A 20,375-nucleotide genomic window follows, 5' to 3' on the forward strand; every position below is an offset into this window, starting at 1 on the left:
GTTGATACGTGAAGACAAAATTCAAATCCAGCAGGCTGATTCCATGGCTGACTCAGTTAAACTCCAAACTGAAACTGTACCAAGCTACACTATGCAGTCAGTCAGTCCACTTATTGGATGGAAGTGACAGGATTGTACCAATGGCTGTACACACAGAGGCCAGTAAATCAGAATCATGTAACACATTTTGTAAATGCATTGCCATCATTGAGTGTAGCTGTTGTCAGTTCCCAAAAGACACAAACAGTTGATTATGTTAGGTCTGAATTGCTGTCTCTTCACCTGAACAGACAAATCTAATTACATCTGAAGTGTTTTCAACTGAATTTTGAAAACATGACCAAAAAGACCCTCATTATCATTAACTTAATGTACTTTCATAAATCAAGAGCGCAAATATTGCTTTTGTGTAAATATAGATATATTCACAGAAAATACTTCATATGAAAGAGGGTAAGTTCTGCATAAAAGAGCACAAAAACATAATTTGACATGCTAGATAATCTATATTTGAAAGGTTACAATTTATGAGATGAAATAGTTCCATTCTAAAGATAGTTAATTCTGAGTGAATCTTTGATTATACCACGGACCAATATAACCGGTTATACAAGTCCGTGATTATACAGGCAATAGCAGAACAGAGAACAAACTGATCACCAGTCACAACTTAAACACAAACAAAATACCTCCAGATTTGACGACAAATTCTAACATGAAGGACAATTTGACAGATTACAAATTATTTGTATAAGTATATATATATATATATATATATAATATATATTCATATGTAAGTAAAAAATAAATATTTTAGCACTTTACGAGGCACAAGAATATATTTATACATTAACAATCTGAGCAGTTTTTATTTTCAAGCTGTCAACGATCAGAGATCTAAAAGATAATATCATCAAGCTACTGGGTTTCCACTGGACTTTGAACAAAATGAAGTATGCATACTGTTTCCATGATGAAATGAATTTGATTCATGATAATAAATGATTCTGACCATGAAGGAATATTCAAAGGAAATTTCTATTTACTCTGGCTTGGAAGACAATACTTCCAAACAATCGGACATGCAACTGTTGCAGAATCAATGCAGAATATCAGAAAAAAATAGCTTTAAGCACCAATGAATAGAATACATTTCTGAGTAATAAACAGAGGCTCTCAGTTATACTGTGGAATGAAAGAGAACTTGTATGGTGGAACAGATGATAAGCTCTATGGTCATGTCAACTGCCCAGACTATCTGTTCTGACGGCGGGAGGGACAAAATGGAAGAATGTATCGTCAGGAAGAAGGCTAGAATCATCAAATGGTGACTGTGTCAAGATTGTTTTCTCTGTTCTAAACCTGCCGCAACATAAGAAAACAGACAGAGGACTGCATAGCACATTTGGTCAGCCTGAAACAGAAAGAAATCATAATTATGACATTATCTTTCAGGATTATTGATATCTCAAAAAGCAAAAGACTTAATTCTGGTTTCTGTACTGTTGAGACCATAATCAGAGAATATACACGTGCTTGAAGCCAACTTAAATTTTTTTGTTCACTTAAATAATGATCACGATAAGCCAAAAATAAATGACAAATCCCTACTGTACAAGAGTCTGTTCATATATATCCAAAGGTTTTCCAATTAGAAATTTAAGGATTATTTTTTCTTTTGATTCAAGTCACTAATTTCAAAAGTCAGAGAAGCTTGAAGACAGGAAACCTCACCAGATATGTACATTCTAATGTTAGTAGAACTGTCACATAATTGTAACATGTACATCAGTTAGTCAAGCATATAACATTTATACATCAGTTATATACTGTTTTGTTAAGGAAATTCCATACCATCTATTTGAACTATATTGATACTTCTGCATCATGCTATTCCTTTCAGCAAAGCACAATACTGTTTCCAAATCCATACGCCTGCACTGTATCATATTTATGTTTCTGAAATGTTACTCTTTTGTCACAAAATCTTTGATGCATTGTTTTCATAAACATAAACATATACATCATTATCTATGATTTAAAGTTAAACCTTGTTCACATATACAAAGATGTGTCATTTTGTAATTCATATACCTACTGGTGAATTACCTTATTGTTATATTTGTAATGAATTCTTCAGTCTTTCAAGGTAAAGTTTTTACATTGGTAAAGTTTGCTATCTATCAATCATACATAAATTAGAAGTATTTAGAAAAATTAAATTGAAGAAGAAGGAACAAGACAAACGAGAGAGACATACTAGTACTTGACACACAGTGACATACTAGACATAGTTACTGGAAGCTGGCAGATAAAAAAGCTTGGACTTCAGTAAACACGGCACAAACACAAGTGACACAATCAAGCAAATGTCTGTGAAAGTACTATACTCTTGAATCACTACACTTGCATTGCCTGTCAACTACACTCACTGTGAGGTTCATTGGTTACTGAGCATGAACTAGAGGATTTGTTTTTAACAATTGCCTACTGCTATAAAATGTTAATAAATAAGCATACACTACTTGTCTGAACCTGAAAGCAATTAGTCTTGTCAATAAACCAAATTATTTTGCAAAGTTTACACTACTATTCGCTGTAAGAATCAGAAACAAAGTAATATGAGGAACTGTATGGTAATACCCTTTCATGTGATATACTCATGATAATAGCAATGAATTCCTCAACTCGCCCCACAATGGCCTCTTCGAAAAAATCCATCTTTTCCAACATGGAAAACCCCTTTACTTGAACCAACTCACGGGTTACCTCCTTAACCTTTGTCTTGTGTTCAATACTCAAGTTCCAATTATATGGATGAAAATCGTTATTCTCACCATCATTCTGCTTGAAACAAAAAAAACATACTCTCTTTAAGAGCAGTTAGGCGTTGTAGCCGAAACGGCTTGCATGTAATAGCATACAGGGAACTTGCAACTCTCTGTGGTTGAGCTTGTCAGGGTGGCTGTTCCTAACGGAAGGATCTGTGCCTTGACTGTCAAAGATCACATGGCCACAAAAGCAAGCTCTGGAATTTCTAAATATGGTTGGGGTCACACATAAGACTTAAGGGGGATAGAGTGAGCGAGATGGGCTTAACACTGCCTTTAACAGTATTTTAGTTATACCACAACATTAGTGGGATAGAGAACTGCCATGAATAACAACTTTGTGGGGACATGCGGTCTCTAGGTCTCAAGGGAGGCTGAAGAAGACTGTATGCTTTATTAAAGAATTCTGGCGCTGTGACAGGTTGAAATAGAATAGACCATCTCAGAGGCTCAGAAATCTGATTGCGTACTTGTTATAGGAGAACAGGGAAGCTCCAATATTCCCCATGAAAGGGATGTAGGACATGCTAGACTATTGCCATGAACCAGTTATATACATGCTGATATTTATCATCTGCTTATTCACTGTTTCCAAATACTATAATTTGCTCATTGACATTTGCATTCTGGATGAAAGAGATTTGACCAGTTGATAGAAATCGTCATCAATGGAAGGAGACAGAGGAAAAGGACAGTCATGTGTCTTGTACATGTACATGTTAAGAGTGAGGAGTAATCTGTCATTCACTGATTAGAATTCTTCAGGGAACCATTTCATAGTGAAGGAAGGAAATGGTAAACTTTCCATTATACGGACTGGTTCAGCAATCCCCATGCACTGTATCAGCTGAGGTGCAGGATCATTTGTAATAGATGGCTATAAATCCAGTAAATCCAGTAAATCTTTGTATGTGTAAGCCATGATCACGTAGGGGTGTTCTGCTCCTATTTGCCTGCTTGAGGGTCGGCTGGCACGTGCTGCGTGTCGAATAACGATGACTGCTAGATCAGTCGTCAGAGATGACATACGTAATGGTGGCTTAAGGTACACGCTTCCTAGACACAGCAGCAGCATGGGATCACGCAGCATGCCTCAAACTATCAAGTCAGTAGGCCTTGGGAACTTTCCACTTTGCTGACAATTCTGTGGTGCATGAGCCTTGTCCTGAGATGCAGAAGCTTAGGGTCAGACATGGACTTCAGCCTCCACTCTGATGGCATATCTTTTGTCACGTGAACTGGAGTGCCTGTCTTCTGTGGGTAAGAGTATCATAGATCTATTACCCCCATGGGTAGATGAGCCTTCATAATCTGTATCATAGGAATGAGACCTTGTAGTATCTTCCCTAGAGCAACCTTATTAAGCTCCAAGATATATCGTGCGTCAAATTAATGGTAATGTCCATTTAAAGAATTGACACATAAGTTACAGGAGACAGGACAAATCAGGTGAGACTCAGTGGGTTTGGTTATAAATTGCTCAATAATATAGGCTGGGTCTCCGTCAAAACAACAAAAAATACTCATGTTGAAAGATGAACCTGGAGCATTTATGATCACAAGTCAGGAGCCTTCGAATTCAGTGTACTGAAACCTTTGTCAATCCCAGTTCATTCCTCACCACATTCTCAACTCAGTCATGAGAGATGCCTACTGCATTGGCTATGTGGCATGTGGTGATCATCAATAATCATTTCATGCATTTTATCAACACTTTCCTCAGTGGGGGTTGTTGATCACTTCCAGGTGCAGGACCATCTTCAAGGCTCTCTCTTCCCCTCTTCAACTCCACTGCCTATCTCTTAACAGTGTCAAAGGAAATAGCATCATCATGTAAAGTTGACACCATGTTCACATAGATGGCTATTGGAGACACTTGATAACAGTGAGATTTTGTCCATTTTCATCAACAACTTATACCTAGTCACATTGATGCCTGCAGAAATATGCTGCAGGCCTGAGTATTTGGTTCAAATGCAGCCTGTAAGCAAGTAAATAATTGTACTTAAAACATGCAAACTATTAAGGGTGTACTATACATCCTTTGTTGTTTGGCTCAGAACTTTTCAGCCACACCTTGTATTTCAGTCATATCACAGTGTGTCAGCTTGATGCAGGAAGAAAGCCTGAAGCTGAATGGAACAGTCCATGTCAACTCAAGACTGAGATAATATCTCCAACTTGATAATCAAGCTTTGACTTTGGCCATTGGTCTTACAGTATAGCAGACCTTTTGAATTGAAGGTCTTTGCTGTGCCTTTTAACATTAAGGTGTGAGTTCCTGAATCCACCATACTTTCCACAAATTGTCTCCATACACCTTAAATCAAAACTACTTCTATTACTATTGTGTATGTGATGGCACAGTATTGTCTGCAAGCCTGAACATTAAGGTAATTAAGGAAGGACCATTCTGCAAAGAATTAATGTCAGGAAAACAGAAAACCTAAATCACAACAGAAGACTGCATGAAACTCGGGGACAGAATATCACAGAAATATGGAGGCGTTCAGCAAGGTCACATGCAACCTGATCAAGCTCAGCATATCAATTCCTGATGTAACATGTGTCACCTTAAATGATAGATATAATAGAAAGGATTAATAAAAAATTGGTTAATCAGAGAACCTTAAAACTTGGCAGCATTCATCCAAATGAGATCATGAACAACTGTTTTTCTTGGTTGTGTGTCAAGATAGTGATGTGGCAGCTATATTAGATTCAAGATTTTAAAGAGTGCATTTGTCGTTTTTTAGGGTAAGTGGAAAGTTTGAAAGTACCTCAAGTGATAGTATCTCTTCTCTGTATCTACCAGTTGAGATACCTTTAAACTTTCCACAAGTTGTCTACACATAACCTATTTTTAAAAAATCTTTAACATTTCTGAAAATGTCTTTTTGTGGTTACAATATTGGATTTGACTTTTGCTCTGTTTTCCCCCATAAATGTTTCACGAAATAATTTTGTGGCAACTGTTACTCAAGAACCAGTTGTCCAATACTTTCCAATGGAGTCATAGGTCTAAGGGAAAAGGGCAGAACATTAAATAATCTTTCATATCTGTCAAACTTGCAAGTATCTGCATCATAAGATCTTTATGTTCTTTGATTTGGGTCATATGTCAAACAGCTTGAAAGCCATATTTAATTCACCCCCCAAAAAGTTAATCCTACAGATCGTGAGTACATTATGATAGATGACTGAAACAAATGATTTCCTCTATTCTTTGATGTTTTGCAGGATGTATTAATGCTGTAATGCCAAGTGAGACAAAGATATGAAGGATTTTGGTTCAATGTATTTGTTTTCTGTATAACCAAATGTGGGAGCATGCGAATCAACCTCAATATAAGGCAACCTAGTTAATCCAACAAAAAGAAATATCGAATGGAGCCCCAAATTAATTCTTCAAGTTGTATTTTTCTGTTGTTTCAGTGTGTAGTATATAAACTCAGTTTCGGTGTATAAAATTAAGTCTATTTCTATGAACATGTGAAATGTTTAATAATTTTATTCAAGTTCTAAGCAACAAGAAATCAATAATAGATTATGATATTCATATTTATATATGGAAAAAAAGTGTTTATTTTCTGTTGTTTCTGTTTGTAAATAAAAAACAAATCCTATAAAACTAAGTAATTTTTATGAACATTTAAAACAAACATGTATGTAACAAATATGTTCACAAGTTTCTTTTCTGTTGTTTCTTTTAGCTACAAAGATTCATTCCATTTTTTGGTAAGAGGCACAGGAATGGGGTGAATTCATCAAGTGTGCAAATAGGACTTGCAACAAATGGGACATCACTATTGGACTGAGATGAGCTAAGTGAAGTATGACTGAGGGCCAAGTTTTGCTTGTGTTAATATCTCAGGCAGTTTAATTACTAGTTTGGGATCGAAATTTTGGGATCAATTAATTTGTAAACATCCAAGATACAAGGCACCAACTCCTATAATGATTATAATGGATAGTTTTCTTCAATAGTGCATAACAGCAAGGGATGCAACTACTGCTTAATTCTCACTAATTCAGACTGTTTAAACAAAACAAAAATTTCAGTAACAGTCCAGTATAGACAAATTGCACAGTTAATGGCGAGGCTGAGTGTCACCAAGTGTGCATCACTGTAGCTAAAAAAAGACGAGGATGATGCCTGGAGACATGCAGGTCACCAGTAAATGATTGCTGCTGATTCTCTTTACATGGTATGTACAATAAAACTTTTGGCTATTGTGAGGCGAGTTGAGACATGTTAATTGTATTAGTAGTAAGTAGGGTAACATAGATAATGTCCACCAAGTGATGTATGCGTGTTGGAAACCATCTTGAAATCACAGACAGGAACACAGATTTAAACCAAGGGATAGGTTAAGGTAATATGGCTCATTCCCTCACCATACATAGTCTACAGGTAATTTATTACCCCCAAAGAATTACATTTGGTGAACTTGCTAATGTACTGATAACATCAGATGCATTTTGAATAAATGGTAACTGAGTTTACTTATGTTTTCAATCTTGACTAAAATCAAGGCCAACAAGTGAACACATTTCTGAAAATAAAATGTCTACTGCAAACACAAAGTCAGGCAAATTGAATTGTAAATACAATGTGTTAGTTGCTGAAATCTAAAACAATGAGTGATCTACTAGTGAACTACCAGCATTTGGTTGGAAAAAAAACAATGCTAGCTAAACTTGTAAGCAAGGCCAGGTTAGGTGAGGGTAGCGCACCCAGGAACGAAGGTTAATAAATCAGGCATGTAAAGCTATGGAAGCAGATGGTAAAGAGGACGTGCGTACTGTTTCCATTTTCATCAGGTAAAAGTAAGGCCTTGGCTCGTAACTTGGCGTATTGCACAGAAAATATCCTATGCATCATGAGTGCAGCCTCGTTGGCCTAATAAAAACAAGAAATTCATGCATAATCATTAACTCAGGTAACTCATCTTTAGGATTTTAGGACATTCTAACAATGGTTGTTGCACACCATTTCATTCTTTAAAGTATTTGCAGAATTTGCAAATATACATACTTTAGAGTTTTTGTCTCATGCTTTTAACTCAAAACAAATCAACTCTACAGTTTTTCAGAAGAACATTTCCAAAAAGAATAATCTTCAGGTTTATGCATCTTTTTTCACATGCATCCAATGATGTCTAGGTTCCTAAGAATTTCCATTTTAACATTTATCAATACATTGACCAGTGCATATTTGCGACATAACATTTCAGCTTATTTCTTCTCTGAGTATTATTTTATAAACATGAATCGATTTTTGGGAAATGTATGCAGCAAGGGGCAAAACTTACACAAAGGCTGCAAAATGTGAAAACAAAATGCCCCAAACAAAGACAAAAGCCACACTAGTATGTTTCTACAGACACAAAAGAGATGGATTATATTTTACACACACCAAAAGAAAGACACAAAATATGAAGCATAATCCTACTTGAAAACTACCAATAGATACAGCAAACATATTCAACAAAGGTCTGTTTGATGAGAATCCTATTGACGAAAGTAATCTTCACATGATACTTTCAGTTCCAACAATAACGACATTGAAGAGACTTTCCATTTTAGAGTGTCTTGGAAATTTCACCCAAAGAAAATTGAAAACTGATGTGTTTCTGTCATATGTTACTTGTATGTGATTATCTAAATTTTGTGAGACAAAAATTCCAACAAATTTCAAGAACATGAACAAATTTATATGAACAACAGCTCATGAATTATGTAGCTTACTGCAATGATCTACAAAATTTTAATGCCTAAAAGCATACTAATTCATTCCATGCATTGCATGGCCATGTAGAATGAAACAATGTACCGGTAAGAAATAATCCTTGGTGGTAATGTTTATCCTATTCATTTAGATGAGCTGTGCCATGTCTGTCTCTTGAAATTCAAGTGCCTTATTATGCCCTAATTTCAAGCACTTTTGCAATCTCTATGAAACTTGTATCAGTATCTAGACATAACATCATTATGCCCTGAGTAATAGTGCCATATTTCTGACAAAATTAACCAGAACAAATCAGTGTTCTTGCTATGGCTTTTCAAAAGGGTATCAGTGCTTTGTAAAATAAAACAAAATGTTGCCCCAAATTCTGCATCATTCGGAAAAGAGGTGAGTCTCCAAAATGTACTCCACACACATGTATTAACATGATGAGCAAAGCAATGCACACAGAAATGACATGGCAAATAAGTACACAGTTTGATGTTCAAGGACACTGTCACTTACCATGCTGGATTTGAATTTGTGCTGGATTACTTGTTTAGTTTTGGGATCTGAAAAATCAACCAACCATTATAAATAACGTCTACAATGTCTACAAGTGGTAGAAAATGGAAAGCAATATGAAAATAGGAATTTACGAATATAAAAGATGAAAGAGAAGTTAAACATCCTGATGTACCAGAGAGTACATCATCCTGTCTGGGATTGACTGTTGATGGCTCTGTCAAACCTCATTGTAAATGCTAAAAATCAAGCACATTTCATTTAAACAAACTAAAAAGGCATCCTAAGTGGTATGTAAAACAGTGTTAATATATGTTTTGCAAGTGTGGATTTGTAATAAAGTAGTACTCCATTATCACAAATATTGCTTGAGCTGGCAGGGGAATATTTACAAGACATGCGCACTGGAATGTAAACCTCTGATGATGGGGTTATGTTGGGAGAAGAGGGAATTGTGTCATTTACAGCATGATGAGAATAATGTCAGAGAAATATAGCATATACTGCAAACCAAACAGCACCTCCAAAAGCCATCAAAACTTAGTTTTATGAATGACCAATTATTGTCTTATGATATCCATAGATCTTTATCTAGAGAATTGAAACAAAAATAACTGTAAAGTAAAACTTGATCTGTCTTCAACAGACATATGGGCTGAATAAAGGTACAAATGTATCAAAATAGAAGAGATATGATTCCATTCAAAGCATCATTATTGTCAAACAGTATAACTACATTATAAAATTGAATATTTGATGAGTTGAAACAATCTTTTCTTCCATATCCTTACACCAGTGTTAAACAAGACGGTAATACAAACATAAACACCTTCCTTAAGATTTCACTAAGTTTCAGTTTAAACAGAGACCATTTATTGGGTCTATGTTTAAAAAATAGGGTTTGCAAGTACTTGCAAATAATAGAACAAGACCCTTCCACCACAATTTCAAGAAGGCCCCAGAAATCACTGCATGCCACATTTATTTCCAGTATTATATCTTTACCTTCAGTTTCAAGAAATACATCTCCATAACAACCTGAAACAAGACAAAAGTGTCTTGCCTCGGACACACTTAATGTGGAAGCAAACTAAAATTCCAGTCTCAGGTGTTGTTACCCAAAACTTCTACCAGCCAAAACTTCAATTCTTCGTTGAAACAACATAGGGAGTTTTCCTACTGCTGTAATAGAACAGGAGAAGCGGAGGAAACTCACCTATTTATTAACAGTTTAATGTGATCAAACAGGTTTATGTGATTCTTCTTTGAGAGGCATTTAGAAGTGGGAACAGTGATGAGTTTATGTGTGTCTAGTAAAACCAAAACAAAGTTAAGGTTTTAAGATTATGAAAAATACAATGAGAAACAAGACAAAAAGTGAGCTCACTCATAACCCCCGACTTCCGACTCCAACATATTTCTAAGTTCAAAACATGAAAAATATATTTTCTCAGAAAATCCTCTTATTGAAATCAAACTTTGCACTGCACTACACCTATTGGTATAAAAAGAAGAAGTTTTTAAGCTAAAGGCTCCACAAATGTTGAAGTAAAACAATTCTAAGTTTAAAACATGAAAAAATCATATTTATTTTCAGAAAATACACATATCAAAATTAAACTTTGCACTGCATCGCTCTTATTACGATGGAAGCTGTTCCATAAATTTTAAAGGAATTCGTGAAATAGTTTTCTTTCAAAAAAGCTGTATTTGTTTCGGAAAATCCAAATATTGAAAACAAACTTTGCACTGCACCTCTCCTATTGGTACAGAAACTGTAACCCCAAATGGAAAAGAATCCATGAAGTAGTTTTTAAGTCGTAGGTTGCACAAATGTTGAAGAAAAAATATCAAAAATGGAATATCAAACATACATGTGAACATTTGCAGGAGGTTTGAAAAATATGCACACATACACTTTTATTACAAATACTTTCATTACGGAATGCAGGTCCTGATGCGAGAGACTAATGGTAAATGTATGTGCCAAAATATAAATGAATCACTTATAATTGGAATTTCCTCAATATTATGTTCATCATTGTCAGTCAATGCAATCAAGAGATGAATTTCATAAACTTTATATATGTAAACATATATCTACCAAATCAAATACCTCACTTGGTCTGAAATACTTGTGTAGAATTTCAGAATTACTTGCTGTCTATTACGTTAAAAACAATATCTGTATTACTAAACAAAGCAGTTTACATTTTCAGTGGAAGTTGTTTTTGAGAGATATTCAATCTAAAAAAAAATTTGCCCTGAAAACTATGCTGTAACCCTATCTACAGTCAGCATCACATTACAGAACAAGTATTCCTTGACTTATAATTATACTGAGGTGGCACATTAGATGTTGTACTCTAAAAACATATCTGTCCAATATTTTACCTTGGAAATCCACAGCACTCTTGGAAGTCTTGTAAATGGCAGAACTTTGCATCTCCGATTTTTATGTGTTTTTCACTGCTATGTTTCTCAATGTCGGAAGTAGCTAGTGGCTGGTGTATGTGCAGCCCCATGAACCGCCTCGCAACAATTGACAAGTATGGCGAACCCTCTCCATTGTCGTTTGCCCGCTTGGCAGAGAACATGTCTGAGATGTAACACCTGTCATAATGGCTGTTCATTTGCATTATTTTTGCACAGGCAAAAGGGGAAAAGAAGTAAGTTTGTGCCAGTGCTACTAGCTGGGACTCACTTGAATGACTCACTTACTATTTGCCTAACACAGTACATCTTTGAATAAGAAAGTTCCATTCCTATAGCAACCCGAATATGAAAGTCAGAGATGTGCCCCTCATACACACCAGAAGCCTGATTGTGGACTTGAATCCCTGTTCACTGCGATTATTATGCTTTAAGGTTAGTCAGCAGCAACCTCATATTTTATACTTTTCAGTAACATGAATTAGTAATAGTAGCTTTCAACAGTTATTTATTTGGTACCAAAACAACATATAATATACTGAACTGCAAAAGAAACATCACCCCAAGTAACATTGCATGAAAAGTTGTCATTTAAATATCTGGGTAATTTTTGTCAAAGTTTCTAAAATTTAGCATTACCTTGTCCGAAAAAATGAAATTTGATGATAAAAAAACAAAGCAGATGACAATAAAACCGATCGCCCAAACGCATCACGGCCCTATAAAAATCCACCGAGATCGGATAACATTCATTCATTATTGAATTGCTACCACATGCCAAGATTGACAAGAAATCAGCAACACCAAGCCCTTGGACAATTGCTGGACAAACCGCCCGGCAAATAGCTAATGCATTTCAAAGTCCACGTAAGGTTCATATACAGGCTCCAGCAACGGTACCAGAACACCAAAACTACAGATGACCGACCACGTAGTGGAAGACCAAGGGTCACCACCCGATGTCAGGATAATCATATTGTGCGACAGCATCTTCAAGATCGCTTTGTTACTGCTTAGGAAACTGCTTGACAGACCATGGGGACACACCAGCAACACATAAGTGTGGACAACATGCGTCGACAATTGACGAACAGACACCTCCACTGTCACAGGCCACACCAAGGACCCATTCTGACACGTCATCGCAGGGACCGTTTTCAGTGGGCAACACAGCACTAGCATTGGCGCCACCAGCAGTGGAGAAAAGTCCTCTTCTCAGACGAGCGATGTAATGTATCTCAACAGCAGATGTCAGAGAGAGAGTCTGGTGACGCCGTGGGGAATGTTATTCGGATGCTTGTGTTGTTGAGAGAGACTCATGGGGTTGTCCGAGCATCATGGTGTGGGGTGGAATTGGTCGTGTACAGAGGGTCGGCCCTGTGGTCTTCCAGAACATCGGTCCTGGGAGAGGCAATGGTATCACAGCAGCTCGGTACAATGATCAAGTCTTGAGACCACTCGCCATACCTCATTTGGAACGTAGCCGCAACCACGAGTTTCAGCATGATAGCACCTGTGCACACACTGCGAGAGCAACAAGAGACTTCCTCCAGCAGAATGGCATCAGAACCATGCAGTGGCCTACCCTCAGTCCCGATTTAAATCCCATTGAGTACCTGTTGGACGAGATTCAAAGATGGCTAAATGACGTCCGACCAAGGCCGACAACTGCAGCTGAACAGCGTCAGGCTTTCCTGAGAGTGTGTGCTCAAGTGTCTATGGCCTTCATCAACCACCTCATCCATTCCATGTATCGACGTTGCATGGCAGTTATCAATGCACATGGCCGACACATGAGATACTGACTTGTGATGCCATTTTCTCAGAGGCTAGTGTTTTGTTTCACTTTAAGAACATTTGACACTTTAATTTCAACCTTGATGATCAGTTTTGCCAAGATTCATCTTTTTAATATTTTTAATATTTTTTTACATACCAAGTATGTTGACAGTGTTTGGACAAATAAGGTTTCTTCTATCCATGGCGACGTTTCTTTTGCGGTTCAGTATATTATCGAAACTCTTAACTTATCATTTCAACTCAAAATAGAAAAACAAATAAAACAATTCCTGAATTGATGTATGATGCTTTGTTTTGTAATAAATACTGCACAATGAGCATTATCTTACCTCCAAGTCAGAATGTGGTTCACGAGATTTTGATAAAATACAATGTATCACGTCTGGGAGGGAAAGAAATTTCTGATTGGGAGAATAAATACCTTGAACCCCACCACATGGATTTCTGAGCAGGGACAATAAATCTCTTGCAAGCATGTTGTTTTTGAGTCAATTAAAGTAAACCTCAGCTCAATGTTTTCTGTCAATATTCAGTTTGTTTTACCGGTAATTCTTTTACAATGGCAGATCCCTTGTAAGGTTTTATACCACAAACACGAGGGGTTTAAAAAACACATATACCCCCATGTGACACTGCAACAACTTAAAATGTCCTCCTTTGTCAGAATCCCAACAGGGTTGCAGGATTCATAATAGGGTTGGGCCGAGTCCAGATTTACTACCCGGTTACCCACCCACCCCTCCCACACACACACCAATCACACACACACACCCACCCCTCATTATCCAACCCTACCCAGGTACCCCCCTCATTATCCGACCCTACCCAGGTACCCACTGTATGTCTCAAGAGATACAAAATGGCCGATTGGGAATTGTTTTTAACCACAGCACTTGCAGATACATGTATTATGTATTAAACGACCTGGTCATGCATACACTGAAGTTGACTTAAGTTATATCTTTATTCAACCACATGAAAAGTCAGAAGGAATGGGTGCATAGTCAGAAAGAAATGCGAACATTAGTGACTTGTAGTTTAACCATAGAGTCCAAGATAATTTTTGTCATTAAGCTATATATCACATGACTAACCACAAGTCTGGGTAGTCCTTTATGTACCCGGGTCCAACTCACTAACTAGCCCTTATGCATAATATCTGATGAGACCCTCATTTCAACTTATTTTGATGTCAAACGTTTTTAGACGTATTAATTCTATATCTAAAAATAAAAATATAACTCCTGAATAGCACAACACACAAGTTGTGTATACAAGGTTTCACAAGGACAAATTGTACAGTGAGTTAGTTACCCTGTAATTTAGCTGTAAAAATGCAAAAGTATATTTGGTTTTGTTTCACATTTCTGAATAGCAAAAGGTACCAGTTCAGAGCATGCCTGATGTGTGTAAAATATTTATAAAAAAATATTGAAAGTTTTATGAGCTGTGCTCTGTAAACAAATTCTACCTTTATTGTAACCCTAGTTAAAGGCAATAAATGATTTCAGGAGACAATGACTTTACATAGCCCCACCGTTGTGGTTGATACATTTTTTCTGTGAATGTGTCATGTAAAAACAATTGTCAAAATCAATTCACAAAATAATTGTGAGAAAAGATACTTTACTATTTTATGAGTTCAAAAATGCTGTTGATGGCACAAAAACTAAGTTTAATGAAACTAAGGAATGTTACCGAAAATTAAGCCAAGTTTGATCAAACACATCAGACAATTGACCCTCAAAGCATGAGTTCAAGTCTGATACAAACTTGATCAGTTTTTTTCTGGTGACAAAACAGGTTTTTTCCTGGACAGAGCACACCAACCTACGTATCAGCATAAACCTTTTCATATTGGTTGGTTTTTAATTTGGTTGAGAAAGGACATGAATAGACAGGTCAGACTGTACCAAATGATGTTGGTTGCATTTCAAATGGTCTTTTTCAGTGGCTTAAAATTTGGCATTAAGACTGGTTTAACAAGAGTTTGCCACTAACGTGGCTATATCCTCCACCCCTGTTGCAGAATTTATGACATAATTAAATCTAAACAAACCCTAACCTTTTTTAAGCGAGGTGGAACTTGTCATGGAAATTGTAAAAAAAAAGAATATTGAACGGTTTATGAGTTATGCTCCGGAAATGAACCCTACCCTCACAGAACCTAAGTCAATCTTGCTGCCATGGAAACGTAAAAAAATAAAAAATTCTAAAATTTCTAAATAGCAAAAGGCACCAGTTCAGCATGTACCTGGCAGACCTGCAAAGTTTCATAAAAAAATATTGAACGGTTTATAAGTTATGCTCCGGAAACGAACCCTACCCTCACAGAACCTAAGTCCATCTTGTTGCCATGGAAACGTAAAAAATAAAAATTTCTAAAATTTCTAAATAGCAAAAGGCACCAGGTTAGCATTTACCTGACAGATTTTCAAAGTATTTATGAAAGAATATTGAATGGTTTATGAGTTATGCTTCGGAAATGAACCCTACCCTCACAGAACCTAAGTCCATCTTGTTGCCAAGGAAACGTAAAAAATAAAAATTTCTAAAATTTCTAAATAGCAAAAGGCACCAGTTCAGCATGTACTTGACAGACCTGGAAAGTTTGTTGAAAAATTTTGAACGGATTCTGAGTTATGCTCCGGAAACGAAACGTGACGTACGGATGTACGGAAAGACGGACAGAGCCCGAGGCATATAAATCATTATGTCTGTTGATGTTTTATCACAAAATTAACATTTTCATTGACTTCGTTATCTCTTGTTCATCCACCTAGGCTAGTTTTTGACTGCTCACAATATGCGAAATAGCAATTTTCCCAGAGACTTGTACCCAAGAATGGGGTAAGGGTGCACTTAAACTCAAGTGTGCATTATACACCAAAATATATGGCATTCCAAAAAACTAAATGTTGAATCCCACCACAAACTAACTACTGGTATTGCAGGATAAGTTGAATCAACTCAAAAAACGCATTTGAGACAAGTAGGTGGTGCACAGAATTTGGGAAAACATATTTGGTTCGTCATAGGTGGAGATTGTGTACGCATGTTGTGCTCAGGCAGGTCATGACGTATAACTGACTTTGCACCTGTGGACACAGATGTTGCTCATAAGACTATTAAGAGGTTGGTGTGACAAGTTGATACAAGTATTCTTAAAGAGTTGTTTGATAGAAATTAATTACAAACAAATGAACATGGCCAAATCATACATTTTCAGGCTCGAGAATTGGCCTATGTCATAAATTACGTGGAGAAAGAATGTACAAATATATCTCAAGCATCATGTAAAAAGCTAGTATTGCAACTGAACTGAATTTGCCCAAGTTAGTCACGATATCGTCCAGTGATCAAATCCCAATTCGTATGTATTCAGTCATCAGGTATCTCACATCAGAACATATTATCATGTGCAACTGAACTCGCTAGCCGAGACAGGACACGCACATATCCATCACTGCGGACCACACGCTGCCCCTTCCTTCACAATGGTACACACCAATGGGCGGAACTCATACAGTCATACAGGGTTAATTGTCAGGTCTCAACTCAACTTTTCCTGGTTTACCAGTACACATGTTGTTAAAATCTTCAATACGGCAGCTGTGGCAAGTTGGCAACGATATTGAAAGTTTGATATTCATCTTCTGAACAAATGTGTGTGTTATCACTGGTGGGAAGAAGCATGTTAAGCTTCAGATTCACTGGTCCTGAGGTTACCGGGGAGAAGATGTTTACAATGCATGACAATGGTCACACAAGCCATGCCTTTTGTGAGAACTTATATGCTCCAAGGCAAAAGTTATTGTGAGGTCAGCTCACTGAGGTGGTCTTTTTTCACTTACAAACCTTATATGCATTTTTGGATTTGAACAAGTGAGAAGATTTATGAAAAAAGCTTGAAGAAATGCAACTAACCAAATTTTGCTGATACTGCATGTTCTTTTTGCAAGAAATAAAATTTTCTAAATATTCAAAAGAAATTGCTTGAAATACATAAGATATCCAATCTTATATCACTGCCAAACTAAGCAATCTTTGGAAGGGCAGATTACTCCACAGATTTCAACATGCCAAAGTGAAAATGACAGAGGGCAGGCCACAGGAATGTACCCCACAGCTTGACCCTACATGTCAATTCAATATCCACTGGAACACCATGTGGCACTTATGGCAACGTTATTAACAGGACAAAAATGTCACATAATGTCCCTGTACTGGCTGCCCACCAGTGACAAGCCCCCGTTGGGACATATGGATTCGAATCATGGTTCAACACAGGTTCCAGATGGCAGCTCTGGCAACAGTGGCCAATCCTGATGACAGAACATAAATGTTGACATCACCAATGAAGCAGACAGCAAATCAGTGGAGAAAGTACCTCTTCAAAAATGATCCCTATATTTCATTGATCCGATGACAAGACACATGTCTACACACATTGAGCTGTACTTTAAGTTATGTCAACTGTTATCCGTCGTTTTGGAGGTGGTGGCATTATGATCTAGGATGGTATAAGGGCTACTGGAAAGACTTGCATGATTTCGATTGTATGAAATAGAATGATGCAAGATGAGATTTTGCAAACATATGTTTTACAATTTTTGCTGCAGAAAGGCCATGCTAACGTCAGACCATGTTGGTGGAGTTGTGCTGCAGAACAAAGTTAATGAGCTACCCTGGTGTGACAAGGTTCCATATTGAGGACATCCCTTGTATATGAATTGCTTATGTATAGTAAATGTTAAAATCCCACAGGTTTAAGCGCCAACTAATAAACCACATGTGCCTTTATGGTACATAAAACATCTTCATAAAGTGCAAACATAGCATGTTATCATGATGGTCTTATGTTTATAGCCAAAATGCTAAAACGTGGAAAGCTTCTTAAAAAGCACAATTAATAGCCTTGACTAACCGCTTGGGAAAGATTACCTGGGCAGAAGTTGCCTATTCAGATGTCCACAGTTTGTCGCTCCACTTGTATATCATCTGAAGGCTATATATATTCTGGGAGAAAATCCTCAACTTCGCCTGTTAGACATACTCATATGCTGAGTCCAACTTTTCATTGTTTATTTTAAGTCTTTATGCTTTAGCTTGTCTAGAGTTAATAAATCCTCAAACTATAAGTTGGTTTATCATTGTCAATGCATCAAAATGCAATCTGTCTGTATTTATTTATTTATTTATTTATCAAATTTGTGTGTGTGTTCACACCCGTTTTAAAATACCTTGGACAATTGTGAGTAGGCTCTTCTGTGGGTGAGGTGTTACTCTAATAAAGGTGATGCAGGCGTCAGTTAAGCACCATGGCCTGCACAATCCCCTGATCTGTCATCAATCGAATGTGTTCTATGAAATGAAGCGACATCTACATCATCTAAATCCTCTACAACAATGCAGTAGTTCTGGCTTTTCCTTCCTCATATATGGTGCCATTCCCTTAGCTTTTAGGCCTACATCTATGCACAAGATGGACACATTCAATGCAGACTGTGAACTTGCCTCTAAGCCCACTAGACTCATTTGCATGTCAGGAGCACTCTCCATATTGGCTGTCTGTTACTGTACATTCAGGCATCATTTTTTCCAAGTGACATAATTCTCTCAACCGTAGTAACATGTGATGACAGATTTGTGTTGTTCTTTGTATGTCACAATAACTTTTGCCTTTCAGAATAAAGTACAACCACTAACTGTACATATACTATGAATTGGATCTGAACCATTTGAACAAATCCGGTGTCATCATTGGTGGGAATGCCCCAAACTGCCTAACTGGCTAAGCAGAGACACAAGGCCACGTAACTCACCTACTTTTTCTGGACAATTGGCAAAAGTAAGTCTTAAAGGTTTAGAAAAGAAAAAAACAAAAACATGCACAAACAAAAGTTTTCATAAATAAACTGCGTGAATATTTCATAATGATACAAGAAGAAATGGCTGAATAATTGGTAAAAATGACAATATGTCAGGCAGAACAGTATTCGATCAGAATTCTGTGAGCATACTTATAGAATAGTGCCAAGGGACTGTCACTCACCTAAATATGCAGTCCACAGTATAAATGTCAGGTAAGACAGACACTTTAAAAATGTTGCTGTCAGCATGGATATCTAAAGAATTTCTGCATAAATATTGAGGACTAAAAACTAACAATTAAATTTTATGACTTGAACAAAATGTGATGTCATCATAAAAAACACACATACATGTCAAAGTTCAGCTCCCTCAGCTCAATATGCCTTTGACAAAATTTAAGAGCATGGTCAAAATTTAAAATATTGCAAAAAATCAACCCGGGACATATGTGACTGAACAAATACCGAATTTCTGAATAATAGGTTTTTCAGTAAAGCCGACACTTCAATTCAGACCTCTTGAACAATGGGAATGTCATCATTGGGTGAAACATGAATGTGAAATTTCAGCTTCATCGGTCTTGTGGTTTCTGATGAGATGATGCTCACACTGTGAGGAAGTGCATTTTGAGAGAATTTAGGAACACTGTCAAAGTGAACAGGAAAAGACATATGCCAGATCATACCTGTTTTAACAGTGACTTTCCTGACAAATATAATGCCACAGCACCGTAGCTCACCTTGATATTTAGCTAGGTTGGTCGGTTTGTTTTGTTGTTTAACGCGGCACACTGCAATATTCCAGCTATATGACGGCGGTCTGTAAATAATCAAATCTGGACCAGACAATCCAGTGATTAATATCATGAACATCGATCCATGCAATTGGGATCGATGACATGCCTCAAACCAAGTCAGCGAGCCTGACCACCCGATCCCATTGGTCGCCTTTTACGACAAGCATATTCGCCTTTTACGGCAAGCATGGGTTGCTGAAGATCTATTCTACCCCAGATCTTCATGGGTCTATTTAGCTAGGGAAGTTGTTACCGATTTAATGAAATTATCTTTTAGTTCTATCTGACATACAGTTTTGAGTGCTTTTTGAAAGGCTTTTCAACTGAGGTCTCTTTTTGGAAAAAGTAATTGATTAACAGTACTTATTGATGGTGTAGCACTGCATCA

General features: G+C 36.9%; 1 protein-coding gene across 7 annotated transcripts in view; it reads right to left on the reverse strand.

Moving 5' to 3' along the window:
• Window positions 1-486: 486 nt before the first annotated feature.
• The window catches only part of LOC124110751 (MAP kinase-activating death domain protein-like), a 194,843-nt gene continuing 174,954 nt past the window's right edge, over window positions 487-20,375 (reverse strand). For 4 of the 7 annotated variants that reach the window (XM_046470132.1, XM_046470130.1, XM_046470133.1 and 1 more), the window contains 3 exons: window positions 9,085-9,131; window positions 7,638-7,734; window positions 1,276-1,414 (listed from right to left, as the gene is read on the reverse strand). In XM_046470132.1, coding sequence (XP_046326088.1) covers window positions 1,410-1,414; window positions 7,638-7,734; window positions 9,085-9,131 — 149 coding nt within the window. In that variant the 3' untranslated portion in view covers window positions 1,276-1,409. Of the gene's footprint in view, window positions 1,415-7,637; window positions 7,735-9,084; window positions 9,132-20,375 lie in introns of all 7 variants that reach the window. The other 3 variants (XR_006857326.1, XM_046470131.2, XM_046470134.1) reach the window with 3 other exon arrangements.

Source organism: Haliotis rufescens, unplaced genomic scaffold (genome assembly GCF_023055435.1).
Source record: "Haliotis rufescens isolate VD_foot unplaced genomic scaffold, xgHalRufe1.0.p SCAF_6, whole genome shotgun sequence".
Classification (NCBI taxonomy): Eukaryota; Metazoa; Mollusca; class Gastropoda; order Lepetellida; family Haliotidae; genus Haliotis; species Haliotis rufescens.